The sequence below is a fragment of the Choloepus didactylus genome, chromosome 2 (assembly GCF_015220235.1).
Source record: "Choloepus didactylus isolate mChoDid1 chromosome 2, mChoDid1.pri, whole genome shotgun sequence".
NCBI classification, from domain to species: domain Eukaryota; kingdom Metazoa; phylum Chordata; class Mammalia; order Pilosa; family Megalonychidae; genus Choloepus; species Choloepus didactylus.
This window is the reverse complement of record NC_051308.1, coordinates 132,293,310-132,315,820: the sequence shown is the minus strand read 5'-3', so window position 1 is coordinate 132,315,820 and position 22,511 is coordinate 132,293,310. Positions and strand designations below refer to the sequence as shown.

At 34.8% G+C, this 22,511-nt stretch overlaps 1 protein-coding gene across 1 annotated transcript in view; it reads left to right on the top strand.

The window, feature by feature from the left end:
• STXBP3 (syntaxin binding protein 3) overlaps positions 1-22,511 on the top strand; it is a 107,449-nt gene that overhangs the window by 30,582 nt on the left and 54,356 nt on the right. Inside the window, exons 5-8 of the mRNA XM_037826481.1 lie at positions 12,676-12,754; positions 14,098-14,198; positions 18,452-18,606; positions 21,205-21,295. Coding sequence (XP_037682409.1) covers positions 12,676-12,754; positions 14,098-14,198; positions 18,452-18,606; positions 21,205-21,295 — 426 coding nt within the window. The remainder of the gene's footprint in view (positions 1-12,675; positions 12,755-14,097; positions 14,199-18,451; positions 18,607-21,204; positions 21,296-22,511) is intronic.

Sequence of the window (22,511 nt, the reverse complement as noted above, 5' to 3'; positions counted from 1 at the left end):
TGCTCTGGAGAAGCTAAGAGAGGGCGAACGCCCCAAGAGCAACTAAGAGTGACATTTTTGAGGAGCTGAAGCCTAAAGAGGAACATCCTGGGAGAAAGCCATTTTGAAAGCAGAACTCTAGAGCAGACACTGGCCACATGCCTTCCCAGCTAACAGAGGTTTTCCGGACGCCATTGGCCATCATCCAGTGAAGGTACCCAATTGTTGATGCATTACGTTGGACACTTTATGGCCTTAAGACTGTAACTGTGTAACCAGATAAATCCCCTTTTATAAAAGCCAATCCATTTTTGGTGTTTTCCATTCTGGCAGCATTAGCAAACTAGAACAGTATGCAATTAGGTTATTGATTTGTGATCTTTTTTAATGTAGGAATTTAGAAATTTAAATTTCCCTCTGACCACTGTCTTTGCTGAATCCCAAAAGTTTTGGTATGTTGTGTTTTTGTTCTCATTCATCTCAAGATTTTTCGAATTTCTTGTGTGATTTCTTTGTTTGCCTGTTGGTTGTTTAGATGTGTTTTAATTTCCACATTTTTGCCTGTTGGTTGTTTAGATGTGTTTTAATTTCCACATTTTGTAAGTTTTCCAGTTTTCTTTCTGTTATAGATTTCTAGCTTTATTCTCTTATGGTCTGAGAAGATACTTTGTATGATTTCAGTATTTTTAGATTTCAAGATTTGATTTGTGGCCTAAAATATGGTGTATTTTAGATAATGCTCCATGTGTACTTGAGAAGAATGTATATTCTGCTGTTGAGAGTGGTGTGTCCTATATATATCCTTTAGGTCTCTTTGGTTAATAATGTTATTCAAGGCCTCTGTTTTCTTATTGATTGTTTTTTTTATATGTTCTATCAATTACTGAAAATGGTTTATTGAAGTCTGTAAATATTACTGAAGAACTATTACTCTCTTCAGTTCTGTCAATTTTTGCTTCATATATTTTGAGGCTCTGTTGTGAGGTGCATATATATTTATAATCATTATATCTTTTAATATTTTTCCACAAATGTCGGCTCATTCTATCTCTGCATCAGCCTATCAGTTCATCTGTCTATGCATCTGTCTGTCTATTTAACAGTCTATATTTCATGAACACTTGTATGTAGGTTGTATAAATCATGCTACTTAACCACTAAATACTGCCATATACATTTCCTAAGAACAAGGATATTTGCTTATGTAACCACTTTAAGTGCATTTATCAAGTTCAAGCAATTTAACATTGATACAAAACTTAGAGTCTATATTCCAATTTTTTCATATATTTCAATAATGTCCCTTTGAATCTTTTCTCCTCCGTTCCTAGATCACATCCAGTACAGTGCATTTCATTTAATTGTCATTTCTTTTTTATTTTTTTAGTTGTGAGAACCATATAAATGACATAAACTTGCTCATTGCAGTCACTCTCAAGCATACCACTCAGGGTATGAATCACATTCACAATATTGCAGTACCCTCATCATCTCCATTACTAAAACTTTTCCATCTCCCCAAATAGAAACCCTATACCCATTATACATTAACTCCCCATTCCCCCTCCCACCCTGTCTCCGGAAACCTGTACTCTAATTTCAGTCTCTATGAGCTTGCATATTCTCTGATGCTTTCTTTGTAGTTATTGTGGGGCTTAAATTTAACATTCTAAATCTGCAACAATATCATTTGTTTTGATACCAACTTAACTTTGATAGTATATACAAACTATGATCTAATACCTCTCTGTCCTCCCGATCTAGTTTTTGTCACAGATTTAATGTTTATACATTATGAATCCACAGCCCCTGATTTATCATTACATTTTATGCATTTGCCTTTTAGATCCTGTAGGAAGATTACAAATAGAAAATACAGTAGTCCTGGCATTTATATTTATATAGTTGCCCTCACCAGAGATCTTTATTTCTTCATGCGACTTTAATCTATTATTGATTTTCTTTTCCTTTCAACCAGCAGAATTCTCTTTAGCATCTCTTGTAAGGCCACTCTAGTGGCGACAAATTTCCTTAGCATTTTTTTTTTTTCAGTTTTACTGAGATACATTTACATACCACACAAAGCATCTCCTTGGTATTTTTAAAATTACTGCTTTCTTTCACTTAACATAATGTTTTTTTTTAAATATCATTTTTAATTTTAAAAGTTATAGGTTTACAGAAAATAGGGAGGTGTTCCTATGTACCTCCCTATTGTTGACACTTGGCATTAGTGTGGTACCTTTGTTACAATTGATGAAAGAATATTAAAATAGTACTACTAACTATAGTCCATTGTCTACATTAGGTGTATTTGTTTCTCATATACCACCCTATTATTAACACCTTGTATTAGTGTTGTAAATTTGTTATACTTCATGAAAGAATGTTCTTGTACTATTAACCCCAGTCCATCGTCCACAACAGGGTTCACTGTGTTATACAGGCCCATGTTTTATCTTCTACCTTTCATTCTAGTAACATACATGGTCCAAAACTTCCCCTTTCATCTACATTCACATATATAATTCAGCACTGTTAATTATACTTACAGTAATGTGCTACCATCACCACCATTTCCAATCCTTTACAATCAACCTAAACAGAAATTCTGTACGGATTAATTAATTAATTAATCGCCTCCCCATTCTCTAACACCAATTTATCCCCTGGTAATCTATTTTCAGTATTCTAACTCTATGAGTTTGCTTATTCTAATTAATTCCTATCAGTGAGATCATACAATATTTGTCCTTTTGTGTCTGGCTTATCTCACTCAACATAATGTTCTCTAGGTTCATCCATGTTGTTGCATGCATCAGGACTTCATTCCTTCTTACAGCTGAATAATATTCCATTGTATGTATATACCACATTTTGTTTATCTACTTAACAGTTGATGGACACTCGGGTTGCTTCCATCTTTTGGCAGTTGTGAATAATGCCACTTTGAACATTGGTGTGCAAATATCTGTTCAAGTCCCTGCTTTCAATTCTTCTAGGTATATACCTAGTAGAGGGGTTGCCGGGTCATATGGTAATTCTATATTTAGCCCCTAAGGAAGTGCTAAACTGTCTTCCACAGTGGCTGCACCATTTTACATTCCCATCAGCAATGAATGAGTGTTCCTATTTCTCCTCATCTTTTCCAACACTTGGAATTTTCTGTTTTTTTTTTAATGGTAGCCATTCCAGTGGGTGTGAAATGATATCTCATTGTGGTTTTCATTTGCATTTCCTTGATAGCTAATGATGTCAGGCATCTTTTCATGTGCTTTCTGGCCATTTGTGTATCATCTTTGGAAAAATGACTATTCAGGTCTTGTGCCCATTTCTTTTTTTTTTTTTTTTTTTTTTTCACTTTTCATTATATGTTTATTGAAAGTGATGTGAAAGTGGTTTTGCAGCAGAAAACCTTATTTTGTTCACATAAATACATTGTACTGCACTCTAAAATCCAGCAGGAAATGATACATCCTAATTACATGCATCAGTATTTAGCTAAATTTCATTTGAAATATAAGCACATTGGACATGGGGAGACTCGGGGAGACTCTGACGGGAGGGAAAGGCATGTGATAATACAGCAAACCTGAGGTCATTTGATTTTTTTTTTTTTTTTTAATCATCATTTTATTGAGATATATTCACATACCACACAGTCATACAAAACAAATTGTACTTTCGATTGTTTACAGTACCATTACATAGTTGTACATTCATCACCTAAATCAATCCCTGACACCTTCATTAGCACACACACAAAAATAACAAGAATAATAATTAGAGTGAAAAAGAGCAATTGAAGTAAAAAAGAACACTGGGTACCTTTGTCTGTTTGTTTCCTTCCCCTACTTTTCTATACATCCATCCATAAACTAGACAAAGTGGAGTTTGGTCCTTATGGCTTTCCCAATCCCACTGTCACCCCTCATAAGCTACATTTTTATACAACTGTCTTCGAGATTCATGGGTTCTGGGTTGTAGTTTAATAGTTTCAGGTATCCACCACCAGCTACCCCAATTCTTTAGAACCTAAAAAAGGTTGTCTAAAGTGTGCGTAAGAGTGCCCACCAGAGTGATCTCTCGGCTCGTTTTGGAATCTCTCTGCCACTGAAGCTTATTTCATTTCCTTTCACATCCCCCTTTTGGTCAAGAAGATGTTCTCCATCCCACGATGCCGGGTCTACATTCCTCCCCTGGAGTCGTATTCCACGTTGCCAGGGAGATTCACTCCCCTGGGTGTCTGGTCCCACGTAGGGGGGAGGGCAGTGATTTCACCTTTCAAGTTGGCTTAGCCAGAGAGAGAGGGCCACATCTGAGCAACAAAGAGGCATTCAGGAGGAGACTCTTAGGCACAAATACAGGGAGGCCTAGCCTCTCCTTTGCAGCAACCGTCTTCCCAAGGGTAAAACTTATGGTAGAGTTGTGCCCATTTCTTAATTGGGTTGTTTGTCTTTTTATTGTTGAGTTGTGGGATTTCTTTATATATTCTAGATATTAAACCCTTATCATATTTGTGGTTTCCAAATATTTTCTCCCATTGAGTAGGTTGTCTCTTCACTTCTGTGACCAAGTCCTTTGATGCACAGAAGTTTTAAATTTTGATGTCTCATTTATCTATTTTTTTTGTTGCTTGTGTTTTGGGTGTAAAGTCTAAGGAACCATTGCCAACCACAAGACCTCGAAGATCCCAAAGATGTTTCCCTACATTTGAGACAGTTCCTGCCTGTTTTATAGCTGTTCTGGTGAAAGGACTGTGTCCTGAAGCGCCTTATTCTGCCTTTTCCTTGAAAGTCTTGGCATTAATTTTCTCCCTTAGCTTTTGTTTATCTGGGAATGTCTTAATCCCTTCCTCATTTTTGAAAGACAGTTTTGCCAGATATAGAATTCTTGGTAGGTAGTTTTTAGCTTTCAGTGCTTTAAATGTGTCATCCTACTGCCTTCTTCTCTCCACGGTTTCTGATGAGAAACCGGCGCTTAGTCTTATTGAGGCTCCCTTGTATGTGACATGTTTCTTTTCTCTTGTGGCTTTCAGAATTCTCTTTATATTTGGCATATGACAGTTTGATTATAATATCCCACAGTGTGATTCTGTTTGGGCCTAGCCTATATATCGTCAGCCATTGTTGCTTTGGATATTCTCTCTGCCTTTTTCTCTCTTTCTTCTTCTTCTGGGAATCCCACAGTGTGTGTATTGGTACACTTGATGGTGTCCCACAGGTTCCTCAGGCTCTATTCACTTTCTTCAACTTTCTTCTTTTCGCTTCTCAGTCTGGACAATTTCAATAGTGTTATCTTCAGGTTCACTGAATGTTTCTTCTACCAGCTTCAATCTGCTGTTGAACTTGTCTAGTAGGGAATTTTCAATTTCTGTTACTGTGGACTTCAGTTCTGTGTGGTTTGGTTTTCTTTTCATAATTTTCAATTCTGTTGATATTTTCTTTGCCTGATTTTCTTAGATCTTTGTCCATGTTTTCTTAGACTATTTGAGCATATCTAGGACCACTTTAAAAAAATGTTTGTCTTATATGCCCCAGATCTTATCCCCCTCATTAATGGTTTTGAATGCTTTAATCTTCTCCTTTGCTTGGGCCATCACTTCCTATTTCTCTGTTTGTCTTATACCTTTTGTCAAAACTTGGCCATGTTGATATTTCAAGTTGTTATTGCTAGGATCTAGATTCTGAGGTGTCTGTTTCTTAAGCTTGTGTCCAGCTAGTTTCAGACAGATTTCCTTGAATGCCAGGAGATAACAACAAAAAAAAAGGAAAAAAATGAAACACTTTTCCCAGTCTTTGCAGATTGACCTGTGCATGTGCTCTCCTTCAGGGCTTAGCCATACAATATATTTAGAGGTAGTCTCCAGGCCAAAGTGTATAGACTTCCCTGATCCTTTCTACAGATGTGTGTTGTCTTGGGATGTACATGTGGTCATAGGAATTCTCCTATTTACACAGATATAAATGTCCATTCTTCCCTAGATAACAGTTCCTTCATGGTCCTGGGCACTGCACTATATATACTATAGCCAGCAACCCCTTCCCCAGGCAGCATGAGTCTCCCATAGCATCTGTAGAGAAGTTCTATGTTCTGCCTTCTATATGCAGAACAGGTTCTGGGATGGTAAGTCTTTCAGGCTCCATCAGACAGATTGGGCCAGAAATACATGCTCCCAGTATGTGTATGGGGGTTACTCTGCTCCCTCTGGAAGATCTGCACTGGGAGTGCAAGCTGGCTCTGTGCCATGCTGGTGAGAAGTGGTGGAGGGACCAGCCATGCCACTACAAGATCCTCCCTCTTTTAAGAAGCCACCTTCTTGTGGTACTCACCCTTTTACTGCAGTACTTTAACTTTTTCTGCAGCTCTGTGAAAGATGTGTGTCAATTCTTGCTCAGGTTGTTCAAAGCTTCTGTGTAGAGACAGCACCCTGAAGTCTCTCACTCTGCCATCTTGAACAGGGTGGGGCCAAAACTAAATTGTAATCTTTTTTTAAAGTCTAATTTGTCTCATATTGTAACCACCTGGTTCACATTATTACTGTTTGCATGCAATATCTTTTTCTACCCTTTTACTTTCAACCTCTTTGTGTCTTTTTACCTAAAGTGAGTCTTTTAAGTAGCACATAGATGGATCATGTGTTTTCATGCTGTCTACTATCTTTGTCTTTTAATAGGGGGAGTTTAGTCCATTGACATTTAAGGTAATAACTGAGAAGGGAGGTATTTCAGTTTGCTAAAGCTGCCAGAATACAATATACCAGAAATAGGTTGACTTTTTCAATGGGGTTTTATTAAGTTACAAATGTACAGTTCTAAGGCCATGAAGATGTCCCAGCTAAGGCATCAGCAGGACAATACCTTCTCTGAAGAAAGGCTGATTGCATCCGGGGTTCCACTGTCACATGGGAAGGTGCATGGTGATGTCTGCTGATCCTTCTCTCCTGGATTCTAGTTTCATTGGCTGTTTCCAAATGTATCTGGGTGTTTGTCTCTCAGCTTGTCTGGGTCCTTCTTGCTTCTCTAGGGTGTTTTCTTTCTAAGCTCTCTCTTTCCATGAGCTCTCTTAAAGGACTCCAGTAAAGGATTAAGACCCACCTTGGATTGGGTGGGTCACATCTCCATGGAAATAATCTAATCAAAAGGTCCTACCCAACAATTTGCCATCTGTGTCTTGGTGTAGATCTCTTAGAATGTATATTGCTTTGAGTTTGTTGAGCTCTTTAGATATGTATATCTTTCATAAGATTTGGGAAGTTTTAAACTATTATTTCTTCTAATACTTTTCTGCCCCTTTCTCTGTCTCTTGTACTTCTGGGCCTCCGATGATATGTATGTTGATATGCTTGGATGGTGTTCCACAGATTCCTCAGGCTCTGTTCATTTTTCTTCATTATTTTGTGTTTCTGCTCCTCACAGTGGATAAGTTCAATTGTCCTGTCATCAATTTTGCTGATCCTTTCTTCTGCCTGTTCAAATCTGCTCTTAAATCTGTCTGAGTTTTTCATTTTAATTATGCTGATGCAAAATTTCTATGTAGTTCCTTTTACCAATTTTATTAGTTAGGGTTCTCTAGGGAAACAGAATCTACAAGAGATATCTATAAATATAAGATTTATGAAAGTGTCTCACGCAACTGTGGGTATGCACGAGTCCAGATTCCATAGGGCAGGCAGCAGACTAGCAACTCCAATAAAGATGTTCGATGAACTCCTCAAGAAATGTTTCGCTGGTCAGCCAAAGAAGAAGTGAAGGTCCTCTATCTGTCTTGCTTAAAAGTCTTCAACTGATTGGATTAAATCCAGCTGATTGCATTTTCTCATTGTGGAAGACACACCCTTGATGTAATCAGTCACAGCTGCAGCCAGTTGACTTATGATTTAATAAACCAACCTTCTGGTTTATTAACCAGCCACAAATGTCCTTGCAGTAACAGTTAGGCCAGTGCTTGCTTGACCAAGACACCTGGGTACCATTACCTGGCCAAGTTGATACATGAACCTAACCATCACACCAATGTCTATACTTTATATTGTTCAGGCAGTGTTGTCCTAATTTCCTTTAGTTCCTTGAATATGGATTCCTTTAGCTCATTGAACGTATTTAAGATGATTTAAAGTCTTTGACTATTGGAGATCTGTGATTCCCACAGGATAGGTCACTTGGTGCCTCAGAAAGACTCTGTGGTTTGTTTGCTTTTACACCTGCAGACTTTGAGAGGAGAGACCTCTTTGCCTTCCTATTCTTGTGGAACTGCCTTCATTTGGGATATTCCAACAGCTACACCTGTGCCTCAAGTGAGTTGACAAAGAAGAGCAACCATGTATCTAAGTGTGTCCAGCTGCCAAAGAGTAGAAGCTCAGTATGAATGAAGAAAACAGTTATCGCAACATGTAACTGCTTGAAGGAAAGGATGTTAACCTGAAAAGAAAAATAGTGGCCTAAGGAAAGTCCAGAGTAGCGCATAGAAGACTTTCTGAAGCTCAAAAGTGTGATTTCTCAGTTAAACTGTTAATTGAAGAATAGGATAATCACTTTTGAAATTTTAATTAGTGGCCTAGAAGACCAGCATGGGATATCTCAAAGCAAAAAAACCAAAGACATGGAAATCATGGAGAAGAAGATAAGAGACTCTTACGATAGATCCAGGAGATTTAACAGAAATATAGTTTTGGAGTTCCAGAAGGAGAAAAATGGACAAAGGAGAGATGATGAATTCTCTGCTCTTCATTTTTGCTTCCAGACCATTGTATCTTTGTTCTTCCTAAAACTCCTTGTATTGACATATACTACTGGACTATATTACCTGCTCTTCTTCCTATTTGCAGTTATCTACAAACCCCTGGGTCTTTCGTTTTAGTCCCTTGAAAATTTTAGCTTGTAGGTCACTATCACTTTTTTCAAAACATCTCCAATTATAATTCTTGGTAATTTCATTATCCATCCAGATGCTACTTCCAGCACATTGGCTTCTCAGTTCCTTATCTACTGTCTTTCCAGTGGTTTTATCTTCTACCTTGTTATAGCCTCCAAGTCATTTGATCATATCTAGACCTCTTTATTGCCAATAACAGTGGCCTTTTATAATCATAGATTTCAAGTGTCCCATTCTCTGACCAGCACCTCTTCTTTCCAGGATGCTCTTTGGTATGCCAACTACAATAAATCTTTAACCCTATTGGGAGTTACAGATCTATCACCTTTTCATAGCTTATCACGTACATCATGCCCCTCACCCTTCTCATGACCCTTCCCATTTTATCCAGCTGAAGTATTCTAAAGGTGCTTTTTGGGATGAAAGAAAGCAATGTGGGAAACCAATGCATCTTAGCAGAGGAAATTGATCAGTATGTTATGTTTAAAAATATTAGAGAAATGTGACTGATAATGAATACAGAGAAAGATAGGGTAATCATTAAGGGAATGGAAAAGTGTAATGCAATTTCCAGATTAAAAAAGAAAAGGGCAAAAGCAATGTAAAATAAATAATAAATGTAAAATAAGATGGAATTAATAAATCAACAATTTCAGTAATTACATTAATTGTAAATAGATGTTTTCTGAAAATCTGCAACCACAGACTGTCAGATTGGTTTAAGAAATAAAATTTGTTCATGAGAAACACACTGAGTACAAGAACAGAATGATAAAGAAAGATTATAAATAAAGTGATAGATGTACAAATGGCCAGAAGGCATGAGGAGATGCTCAACATCATTGACTATTGGGGAAATGCAAATCAAAACCACAATGAGATGCTATTTCACACCCATTAGAATGGCTGCTATTAAAAAAACTGGAAAATAAAAAGTGTTGGAGAGGATGCAGAGAAATAGAACACTCATTCATTGCTAGTGGATTGATCAGCCGCAATGGAAGATAATTTGGTGGTTCCTCAGAAAGCTAAGTATAAAACTACCATATGACCTGGTGTGATGGTTAGGTTCATGTGTCACCTTGGCCAGGGGATGGTGCCTGGTTGTTGGGTCAAGCAAGCACTGGCCTAACCGTTACTGCAAGGACATTTGTGGCTGGTTAATAAACCAGAAGGCTGGTTTATTAAATCATCAGTCAATTGATTGCATCTGTGGCTGATTACATCAACAAAGGGAGTGTCTTCCGCAATGAGAGAATTCAGTCTGCTGGATTTAATCCAATCAGTTGAAGACTTTTTAGGGAGAAGAGAAAGAACTTTCATTTCTTCTTCAGCCAGCTATCCTCTCCTGGAGAATTCATTGAAGATCCACATTGGAGTGCCAGCTCGCAGCCTACCCTATGGAAGTTCTCTTCTTCAGCCAGCCATTCTCCCTTGGGGAGTTCTTCAAAGACCTTCATCAGAGTTGCAGCCTGCCCTGCAGAATTGGGACTCGTACATCCCCACAGTTGCATGAGACACTTTTATAAAATCTCATATTTACAGATATCTCCTTTGGGTTCTGCTTTCCTAGAGATCCCTGACTAATACAGCTGACAATCCTATTACTAAGTATATACGCAGGAGAATTCAGAACAGGGACTTGAGCAGATAATTTGCACACTGATGTTCATAGCAGCATTATTCACAACTGCCAGGAGATGAAGTATTGTTCAGCCCTAGAAAGGAATGAGGTCCTGATACATGCAGCAACATGGAAGAGTCTTGGGGACATCTTGTTGCATGAGATAGGCTAGATAACAGAAGGAAAAGTATTGTAAGATCTCACTGATTTAAAATAATTAGAATAAGCAAACTCATAGAGTCAGCCAAAATAAAGGTTACCAGAGGTGAGGATAGGGAATGGGAAGTTAAGGCTTAAAATGTACAGTGTTCCTATTTAGAATGATGGAGATGTTTTGGTAATGGAGGGTGGTGATGGTTCACAGCATTGTGAACGTAATTAACTACTGAAATATATGTCTGAATGTGATTAAAAGGGGAATGTTAGATTGTATATATGGTAACAATAAAAAAATTTTTTAAATCCTTGAAAAGTACACTACACAAATAGTGAACTCTGAGTTAAACCATGGACTATAGTTAATAGTACAGTTGTAAAGATGTGCTGTCATCATTTGTGACAAATGTTCCACACCAGTGCAGGGTGTTGATAATGGGGTGGTGTATGGGAGTCCTGCATTTTATGCATGATTGTTCTGTAAACCCACAACTTCTCTAATAAAGAAAGAAACTAATAAAGTGATAGGCAGAGAGATCTAAATAGATACAAATAGAAAGTACAAGTAGCAATATTTGAATTAGGAAAAGTAAAATTTAAATTTTAAAGCCTCAAACAAGATGAAGAGAGACATTATAGAATGGTAAATGGCAAATTTGAGAGGATACATTGATAAACCTGTGTATACCAAATCACATAACAATACATGAAGCAAAACTATTAGAAATAAAAATTAAGTGTAGTTAAAATAAGAGGCTTCAGTACACCTCTTTCATTAGATCTTGTTGACAGAAAATAAGTTACACAAGTTAAATAATCACTATCTTTAAGAAATATCAACAGAAATTAATTTACATAGAGAATATATATTTTTTACATGTCCATGAAACATTTACAAAATTATATACTTAGCCACAAAGAAACTTGGCAAATATCAAAGTAGTCATTTTACCAGCCACATTCCCTGATTATAATCCGGTAAAATTAGAAATAAATAATAAAAAGAGTGAACCAAAAACTTAACCACATGGTAATTAAGAAACCTATTCTTAAATAATACTTGGATTAAAGAAGTCAAAATACATATTACAAACTAGGAAGCAGTAAAAATGAGAATGTTTCATATCAGAGTCTGTTGAGCACATAGAAATTATACTTAGAATAATATCTTAAATATTTCTTCATTATTAAAGAAAGATGAAGAAGAAAGAAGTAATCTTACTGAATGAAAGAAGTAACAAAAAAACAAAAGAAACTTGGAAGAGGGAACTAATAAAGTTACAACTTGCTTTTATCAAAATAGAAAAAAGGTAGAAAGGATAACTGAATCTTAAAACTATATGAAGTTCAAAAATTAAAGCCCTTGTAAGTTAACATAAATTCAGTCTCTTAATTGGCTGATTCTTTTAAAATGGTAGTCAGTCAGTTGATAGATAATATCCCCAATTTACATAATGTACACACATTTTTTGAACTTGGGAAAATATTTCACTTTTTAGAACATTAGTTTCTCAGTGGATTTTCAATTTTAATATGCTAAATAAGATTAAAATCAAAATAAACTCAGACTTCTTTCTATAGCAATTTTAAATAGGTGATTATTCAGTTTGTATCTTTTCTGTCCAGAATGTGGCTACTATGGAAAATACATGTGTACTTGGTCTATTTTTTCTGATGAGTGTAGAAGTTTTTCTGAAAAATATAGATTTTTTTTTCCCCTTCTGTATTTTTTTCTTTCTGTTGGCTACTGTAGAAAAGGCTTTGTTTAACTCCTTATAGTTTGGGGGAAAATAGTAATATACCTTAAACTCAGAAAAAATTGCATGTATATTGGAGTGTTTTTCTAAAAAATTCTTTGCTGTCATACATATTATCTTATTAGCTATAACTGGCTAGAAAATACGGCATCTTAAAAAGTCAGTTTATAAATCATACTTTTGCCAGTAAAGTTTTTTTTATTGAAGCAAAATAATCTTATTTTATGTTAGCATATTTAAATTAGTATTTAATGGAATGTGTATTAACATCTAATCTTTTTTAAGTCTGTAGATTGTTTTTTACGTGATTTTGCAAGTAAATCAGAGAACAGATATAAAGCAGCATATATATACTTCACTGACTGTAAGTCATTTCTTTTAAAGTACCTAATTTTTGTAATACTATTACAGTACAAATGATTTTCTATTTATTGCTTGTTATAATTATGTTAGATAGAATCTAAAAATATAAGATATCTATCCTAATTCATGCTAAGTTGACAGAAAATGAAATCATTCCCAACTAGTTTGAAACAAAAATCACTTTTGTTGGTATATTGCGAGGAAGGTTGGTAGAGGGGGCAGTATGAGGAGCTGTCTCTCAAATTTTAGGCTGATGACTGAAGAATTTTTTTTAATCAAAGTTTCCATTGGGAATTTGATTATTTAATAAACATAAGACCTTTTGAGAAGTCACTGAAGAAACAGCCTTCTCTTTGGCAAATACTAAGGGAGAAAATCTACCATGTTTTTCTTACTATGACGTGTTCAAATAGAAAGTATATAAAACTAAGGACTCACAGAGAAGTGTAAAGACATGTATAATTCTATGTTACATAATTATATTATACTTCAAAATAAAGGTACCATTTATCTAAGTTAAGTCTTGGGTCTCTGCTATTAGATTCCTCACTTTAAGTAGTACACTTTTCTTATATGGTATTTATATATGCCTAGTACTAATTTGCATTTAAAAAAATACCATACCACAGGTATTTGTTATTTAAGTAACCTTTTAATACAGAACTTCATGTTTTTGGAATTGATAACATTTAATGAATATGAAGCCTCGTCTAACTTAAGAAATCTTGAGCCTAAAGGACGTCATGTTGAAAGACACCGGGAGCCAGTGGTTGGTATTCCAACCTGGATCTAATGGAACTATAAACACTTATAAAGCGGGGGGGGACTTGAAAAAGGAAAAAGGGGGGCTCTGTTTTCTAGAACTAACCCAGTTTAATCTTAGAATTTCCTAACATTACAGAAGCTCCTGTAATTCAAGGAGCAAGTATCACTTGTGTGGTCTGGTTGCAGCATAGATCACTTAATGGCAATTCGGAAAAATAGTTTAAATTCCTAGGAAGTTCTGAAAGTGCTACAAAAGTTTATTAAGTCATGAGTCTGAACATGATTTTCTTTGCTAAGAATTTTAGCTTGCTCTATTAGCAGATCTCTAAGGATATTTCTCTGAAGTTATGGTGGGAATGAATGGGGAAAATGGGAATTCTGTTATGGCCCTCTTAATTAGAATATATCTGTTCTGTAAAGTGAAGAACAATATTTATTTTCTCTGTCCTGATAGTAAATTATTCTGTGAAAATCAGTAATTATGTATAATAATAAATATTCTTAGATGCTAAAATGATTTATTCAAAAGGATAAAATTTTGATTAAGTTTTATGTTTTGACTTTTTCCCCCCCTCTCAGTTTGCCCTGATAGTCTCTTTAACAAAATTAAGGCTTCTTGCTCCAAGTCAATAAGAAGATGCAAAGAAATAAATATTTCCTTCATTCCACTTGAATCTCAGGTACTTTTCTAATTTTTTAAAAATTTTAGTTCATGATGGATTTAAAATTTTCTTTTATGAGCTTATTTGTTAATAAAGCATATTTAAAATATGTTTTTATATCTCATTGGTGAGTTTGGAACCTAATCCACAAATAAATATTTCCCATAATGTCAAGGGAGAAACTATGGTCATTTAATTGGAATAAGACATTAATTATGAAAACTGGGGCTTAAATTTCAAATATGTTACCAAGTCCTGTGTAGATCAAGTTATAGCACTACTGGATTATGAAAAAAAAAAGATTTTGAGTACAGTTTTTTGTTCCATGACTCCAAAAAATTAAATTTTCATTTAGCTTCTATTACCATTTGTGATATTAAAACAAATGTTCTTTCATAAACTTTTTATGTAATATTATGTAAATTATTTATTTTGATTTACAAAATGAAAGTTTTTCTGTTCATTTGTTTTGCCTTTGAAACAATAAATGAGCTGTCAAATGATGATAATAATAGCAGTCACTTATGTGGTATTCTGTATGTGTCACTTTCCTAAGTGCATTCCATAAATGTATTAATTTAATCCTCGGAACAACCCTATGATATAGATGCTAATTCTATCTCCATTTTAAAAATAAAGAAATCAAGTGCAGAGAACAAGTAACATGCTCCAAATCTCACAGCTAGCAAATTGTTCAGTTTTGTTGTGCTCTTTTCTCTGTTTTTATTCTAGCATTTCATAGAATTGAAATTATTTGCTGTTGTTTAGAACTTATAGGTCAATATTTTCAGGGGTTAGAAAAGTCCTATATAAGGGATTTCTCTCTTAAGCTATTGTGGTTTTTGTCAAAGAAAGATTACAATCCAAATTGTAAAATTTTAAGATATCTATTTAATGTTAAGCTGTTCTCCAAATGTTACCTTTAGACCTTTTCCTTTAAATAGGAATTTAAATAACTGTAAATTTAGTGTAGGGTGATATGGTCTTCCTAAAATGATGAGGTATAAACAATAGTGTGATAAATATTACAAACCTTTCCAGAGCATCTGGCTGCACAGAAGATAAATATAGTTTTCAGCATCAGAATTCATTAAATTCTGTAAATGCTGTATTTGAAGAAGGAATTTAGGTACATATCTGACATGATTGCTGATGGAAATACCTTTCTTTCTTTGCATTTTATAGAGAAATCTCTTGAGAAACTTGTACTTAGCAGTCTTTGCCAAATGTGATTATTTAAGGTCCAATCTTTCTGCAGTTTTTCCCCTGAGAATGATTTTTTGTTTTATTTACTTCCTTGATAAACATCTTAAGAGGGTTTACTTAATAAATTTAACTACTTTAGAGAAATTACAGTGAAAATATTTTGGATTTTTGTTTATTTGCGAGTCAAGGTATAAATGAACTACTACTAAGTGCTTTGAGCTCTGAGCAAAGGCCTGTGTCAGCATTTATCAAGATTGTGTTCAGTGGACATTATTGTCTGCTAGATGCAAAGCAATCTGCTGTGAAAAAATGAGTGAGATATATGCCCTATCCTCATCTGTATGCCATAAAAGAGGTACAAAGTATTATATATCTTCAAAATGGTATTTGTTAGGATTAGGTTCAACTGCATATAACAGAAAACATGTAAATTTGTTGTAGTTTAAATGAAATGGAAATTTATTTCATGTTAAAAAGTCAGGAGACAATGTATAGGGCTGGTCTGATGACGCCCCCAAACCATCAGGGGGCTTAGTCTCCTAGGCATGGCCCTCATGATGCTAGATGACTGCTAAAATTATCGCATCCTTTTTTAAGGAAGCAGGATGAAGGGGAGAAAGAAGGGAATACCACCTCCCTTTTGAGGAGTTTTCCCATACATCCCACATAATTTTCAGTTGTATCTCATCAGCTAAAATTTAGTCACATGGCTATATGTAAGTGCATGGGAAACTGAGAAATGTAGTCTTTTAGCTAGGTTTATGGCTTCCCCTCCCACCAAAGAATTGAGTTAGTTACTGAAAATAAAGAGGAGAATGGTTTTTGGGGAAGCAGCTTACAATCTCCACACAAGAGGAGAGAGATTAATTCTTAATATTTGAAGAATAGATTGGATTTCATAAAGTAGGAATGAAGACAGAAAGGATATTTTACGCAGCAAGAAATAATGTGAGTGCAAAGATAACAGAAGCAGAAAAGTGCAGGGTAGCAGCAGGAATATGGATTTTGAGGGGTTGAAGGTATGATAAATAAGGGTCTCTGTATAGGTAGGTTGAGACTGTATTTAGGAGGCTCCAGGTTCCACCCAGAGTGATGGAAAGAAATGGGCTAGAGCAGGTAACTGTGGAAGTGGTCCTAAAGTCCTTATGTAAAAGTTTAGATATGGTAGTGCTCCAAAGAAGAAAAGTTGGACACTCAGTAATATTTAGAAATTGAATGGAGAGGAAGAAGGTTGACTCACTTCTCCTGATTCTAGTAGTCAGAGGTATTAAAGAAAAACCTGTCTTTCCCTTTGAGAGGTTTAGGTTAGTAATGTTAGCAGGTATACATTACGGCAAGTAGATGGAAAGCATTTAAGAATATAGAAGTGTTCGTTCACAGTAAACATTAGGGAATACAAAGAGTCTGGTAAAGCTATTGGAGGGAATGCTAGAAGGTATCTAGGTGAAAGTGGAGCTGAGCTAGCTCTAGATTAGCATGAGGAGTAGAATAGCAGTTAGGGGGTGTCTAAGTAGCAAATTGGGTTCATAAAGATGAAAAAAGCATTTAGTCTAAAGGAACATTTAATGAGTGGGGGGAAGGGGAAAAAATTGTGAGTATAGAATGACAACCACCCCCAAAGTTTCATTTGGTACTTTGGAGTATCAGCTTAGATGAATTTAAGCTGTGGTAATAACCCTCCAAATCTCAATGAATTGTACTAATAAAGTTTTATTTCTCATTCATATTATCGTCCATTGTGGTTTGGTTGGGGCTTTGCTCCGTATCCTCTTCGTTCTGGGACTGAGGCTGAAGGAGCAGTCCCTATCTGGGATATAGCAGAGGGAAAAGAGAAATGATGGAACCTCACATGTTTTTAAAGCTTCTGCTAGGATGTGACTTGTGTCACTTTTGCTCACATTTCAATGGCCAAAGCAAGTCACATAGCCAAGCTTGAAATCAGTGGGTGAGAAGTATACTCCCATAGGGAGAGACCTTATAGGAAGGGACAGCCCATATTTTTGAACCAAGAATTTATCTACTGCAGTGAGATAGTACACCATGAGAAAGCCACAGTCCAGGTGTAGTATGCTTGTTGGCAATTAACACAGCAACCTGGACTTTGAGCACTACTGAGGTAAGTGGATTGATCTCAGGTAAGTCTCAGTCCATGTTCAGGCTGCTGTTGTTGGTGATAAGGTATGTTCAGAGTAATAAATGAGTTAGTATGAAAGGAAATGCAAGAAGTTTATTCATTACTTAACCTATAACATTGTTAAGTACCTACTTTTACACCTAGTACATTATTCCAGGCTAGGAAGGAATCCTATTATAGTTTAAAAAAAAAAAAAAAGAAACAACTTTATATAAATCTTAATTTAATGGGGAATTTTCAACCCCAATTAGAGATCTTCTTTTGCTTCAAATAACACAATAGTAGTACAGTTCTTTCACAGAAGTAAATGCTTTGGTGGTTTTATAAATGAATGTGTCTATGAGGTTTCACTGTATATATGGTAAGACTTACACTATGTCTGGCACAGTGCTGTGTCATTTTAGGGAGTATATTTATTTTAAGGTCATGAAAAGTATAAGCTAAAGAATTGAAGAGATATATTTGAACTATGGAAAATTTCTAGGTTATTCTCTACTGGGTTAAGATTTTAATATGTGTCTAATATAAAGGCCAGTTTTGGCTTTGTTGTATTTCTTTGTGCCGGGTAATAGATTTTTGTTTTAGTTTGACTTCCTCAGATTGTTTTAGTTTGACTTCCTCAGATTCCTTCATCTGTTACACAGGTAGTGAAAAGCAAACAGTACAATCTGTATATGAAACAAGAATTGAAGGAGAGAGGTAGACTAAACAGGAAAGGAGAAAGGAAGTAAAAGGTGAAATCAAGACGACAGAGAAAATGAGGTTTGATTAAAGTAAAGACAACATTATTTCAGGAAACAGCATGTTTAGTGCAAGTATTTTTTTTTAATAGCCCAAATAATAGGTACATTTTTCTTTATATACATTTTAAATCAAGTCTTCAAATTGACAGTGTGACTTTTTTTTTTTTTTTTTTTTTGGCCTAATTCAGGTGTATACTCTTGATGTACCAGATGCATTCTATTACTCTTACAGTCCAGACCCTAGTAATGCAAATGGAAAAGATGCCATTATGGAAGCAATGGCAGAGCAGATAGTTACAGTATGTGCCACCCTGGATGAAAATCCCGGAGTAAGATATAAAAGGTAGAATCCAAACAGTGTCTGGACGTGTTATGCTTTCTATTTGCTGTTCTTTATAGAGATAAGTAATGTTTCTGTTCTTACATATGTTGTTTTGCAGAATTTATTTTTCCTGTAAAATTATAATGCTCTACATTTAGGAGATTTAAAGTGTAAGGCTTAAAATTCAGATTAACAGATAGCCTCTGTTATTGAATTTCAGAGCTTAAAATTTGGTATGATTTACAGCCATATTTTTTTCATGGATTTAAGGAAAGTTTGGAGGGAATGTCTTTGTTGTCATGTAAGGATGACAGTGTTATATTTAATATTTTCTTATTAAATGTCTACTAAATTTAAATGGCTGTATTCTCTGAATACCTGGTAAGAGTACTTAAGCCCTTTTGTTTGTTTGTTTAGGAAGTAAAGTTTGACTTTACTACTCTGTATCTTTATTTATTTGTTTTTAGAAATGAAGTTTAATAAAAAGTGTAGACATTTACAGTATATGGTTCAGTAAATTATCCTAAAGTGAATTTACTCATGCAACCCCACTCAAGTCAAAAAATATAACATTAACAGTATTTCAGAGTCACCCCTTGTGATGCTTCTCAGTCATCACCTCCTTTTTTATCCCCAAAGATAGCCGCTATCCTGACTTCTAACACATAGATTAGTTCTGCCTGATTTTGAACTTGGTATAAATGGAATCATATGATATTCTTTTGTTTCTGGCTTTTTTGCTTAACATTATGTTTCTGATAATGATAGTCATCTATATTGTATGTAGCCAGACAACTTGAGTTTTAATCCTGGCTGTATATCATACAGATATAGCTATATGACCCGACTGGCCTCAGTTTCTTTAACTATGAAATGGGAATAATAATAATAGTAGTAGCTCACCTCATAAGGGTTTAGGATTAAATGAGTTAATATATGTAAAGCACTCACAACACAGTGCATGGCACTAATAAAAATAGTAGTAGTGAATATGCTGTATTACTACTGATGATTATCTTTTTAAACATTCTTAAATTTGTACATTGACATTTGTCAGGTTGGTTGGCTGAACTGTTTAATTTCAAATTCATGTGGAACTTTGTATTTAACTTATGTTATTCTTACCCATTTTAAAACCCACTATTGATTACTTAGAAAAAAAAATAAATCTCCTTAATTCAGATATCATCAAAGAAGCTCATTATTCAAACTTCAGGTACTAGAAACATTCTTTTCCTTCTGAATGTTATGCTGGGTACATTCTAAACTTCAGTGGAGCTGAGCTAAGTGGTTTGGATCCTGCTAGATTTCAGTCTCTGTTCAGCTTCTACTGTTCGTGATTGGTTATATTTATGGAAATGAGTAAGCATAACCAATTTATAATTTAATAGCTTACCTATAGACCTGTTTTGAATTACTGTAGTAATTAAATAATAATCCAGGCTTTTAAAATCCTACCTGTTCTTTTGCAGAGTATTCCTTTGTTCTTAATGAGCTTTCAAGTGTAATTATAACATGAAATGATTTTCTTTTGAAAATATTTTAAAGCAAAATGTATAAGAAATTACTTTTGATTTTTGTGGTTGCTATTTTATTTATTTTTTAGGGTAGAAAACCTAATGAGCCTTTAATACTTTGAGGCCCTCAAAATGAGGACCTTACCCTGCCTCCATCCTGGCATGCTAGTCAAAGAGCTTTTTCCAACATTTTTGTTGTAGACTTGGAAGTTATACTAATACCACAGGTCGTGAAATTACAGTTTAGAGTAGAATTTTATTATTTTAGAAGACAACAATATACAAGATTTTATGCAGAAAAGTTTTTATGCAAGAGACTGTATTGGAAAGTTGACTAAGTGTTAGAGAGCGTGTGGGGAAATCTCATACTGCTAATGGGAAGTATAATTTATTGACTAATTTGGGGAGCAATTTAGGAATATCTAGAAAAGTTGAAAATATACATACCTTATGACCCAACAATTATACTTTTAGAAGTAATATTTCCTAGAGAAGCATGTACATGGAAATATGCCTGCAAAGATATTTGTTTCAGCATTGTTTGTGATAGTGTAGAATTGAGAATGACTTAAATGTCCATCAGTAGGGGAATCTGATACAATCATATGCTGTAGTACAGTTCAGAAGTTAAAATGAATAGATGTGATCTATATCACAACATGAATAGATCTCAAAAACATGTTAATATGCCATTTAAGAAATTTAAATGCATAGAAAATATATTAATTATATATTAATTATATATTAAATTACAGAAATGGCTGGGAAAACATACACTAAATTCATGATAATGGTTGTTGTGGGTGGGCATAGGGAAAAGAGCAGGAATTGGGAGGAGAATAAAGGGAACTGCACCTTTATTTATTAATATTTTATTTTCTTTATATTAAAAAAATGAAGCACATATGACAAGGTTTACACTGTAAATTCCAGATATATGGGAATAATAGAAAATATTATATATTTGATGTATTATCTGAACTTCCCAATGTTTGTAAAATTTTCAAATTCATAACTCATGGTTTAAATTTAAAATTCAATTGTATGATATTGTAAAGTGTATCCTACAAGGTAATTGTTTGATCATTTTTCTCATTTCTAGCAAACCTCTAGATAATGCCAATAAGCTTGCACAGCTTGTTGAAAAAAAACTTGAAAACTACTATAAGATTGATGAAAAGAGCCCAATAAAGGTACTGTATAAAAGGCAAATCGTCATTATCCATAAAGTCTTATTTCTTTTTAATCCAAAGAAACTTACTTATTCATTCTCCAACATTGATTTGGGAATCATTGACATAGATGATAATGGAAACCATAATAGTGTGGTTGTGTAGGGAAAATATGAGTTTTGAAGTCGGCATTGTGTCTAAATCCTGGCTTTACCACTTAATTATGAGAAATTCATAATTTTGTCAATTTGGGCATATTGTATAACTTTTCTGTACCTACATAAAATGTCTTATCTACAAAATGGGGATAATAAGAGAATACTTATCTCATAAGCTAGTGAGAGGATTAATGAATTAATACATGTAAAGTCTTAGAATTATACTTGCCACTGAGTATACATTTAATAAATGTAGGTATTTGTGTTATTACTAGCTCTGTGACATTGGACAGATTAGTTACTGAGTTTGTTTTTTCATCTAACAATGAATGAGATAGTATCTACCTTGCTTGGATGGTATGAGGGTTGGTTGAGTGAACATGTAAGTAAGTGTTTGGCATGTATAGGAGGAGATTATTAAATGGTAGCTGTTATTATCATCTCTTGTGGAGATGTTATAAAACAATTGAAGGTTAAGGCTGGAACTTGGAGAACCCCAGCATTTAAGAATGGGTTAGAAAATGAAGAGCCTGAGGAGACTGAGATTTGGTGCCAGAGGTCTAGGAGACCTATTACAGTAGCTGAAGAATGAAAGGAGAGACTATTGATAGTTCAGAAGAGGAGGTGGGCAAGGAAAACACCAATTACAATGCAGTGTAAAAAGTGGAAGGAGAGACTATGTATAATGTATTGGGAACATTCCAGAACTTATCTTAGTGACTGGAATCTTGGAAAAGCATCTCAGAGGAAGAGGCCCTTGAGTTTGAAGAATGAGTATAATATAATAGAAATGGGAGTTTTCGTGGGGTTTTTTGTTTGTTTATTATTTTTGATAATAGGATTCTTTGGGCAGAGGCATAGAGAAAAAGGCAAAACTCACACATGTACACAAACCTGACTGAAATGGAAGCTGTGAGCTTAGGTGTAATGTTAATTAGTTTAGCACTTTAAAAAATTGCTAGCTTTTTGGTCTGGAAGTCTAGTGGAAATTCTTATTCTGGTATTTATGAAAACAGAATGGCCCATTGCACAACAGTCAATAAATGTTGTTAAATGAAGGAAAAGACAAAAGGTCAGTA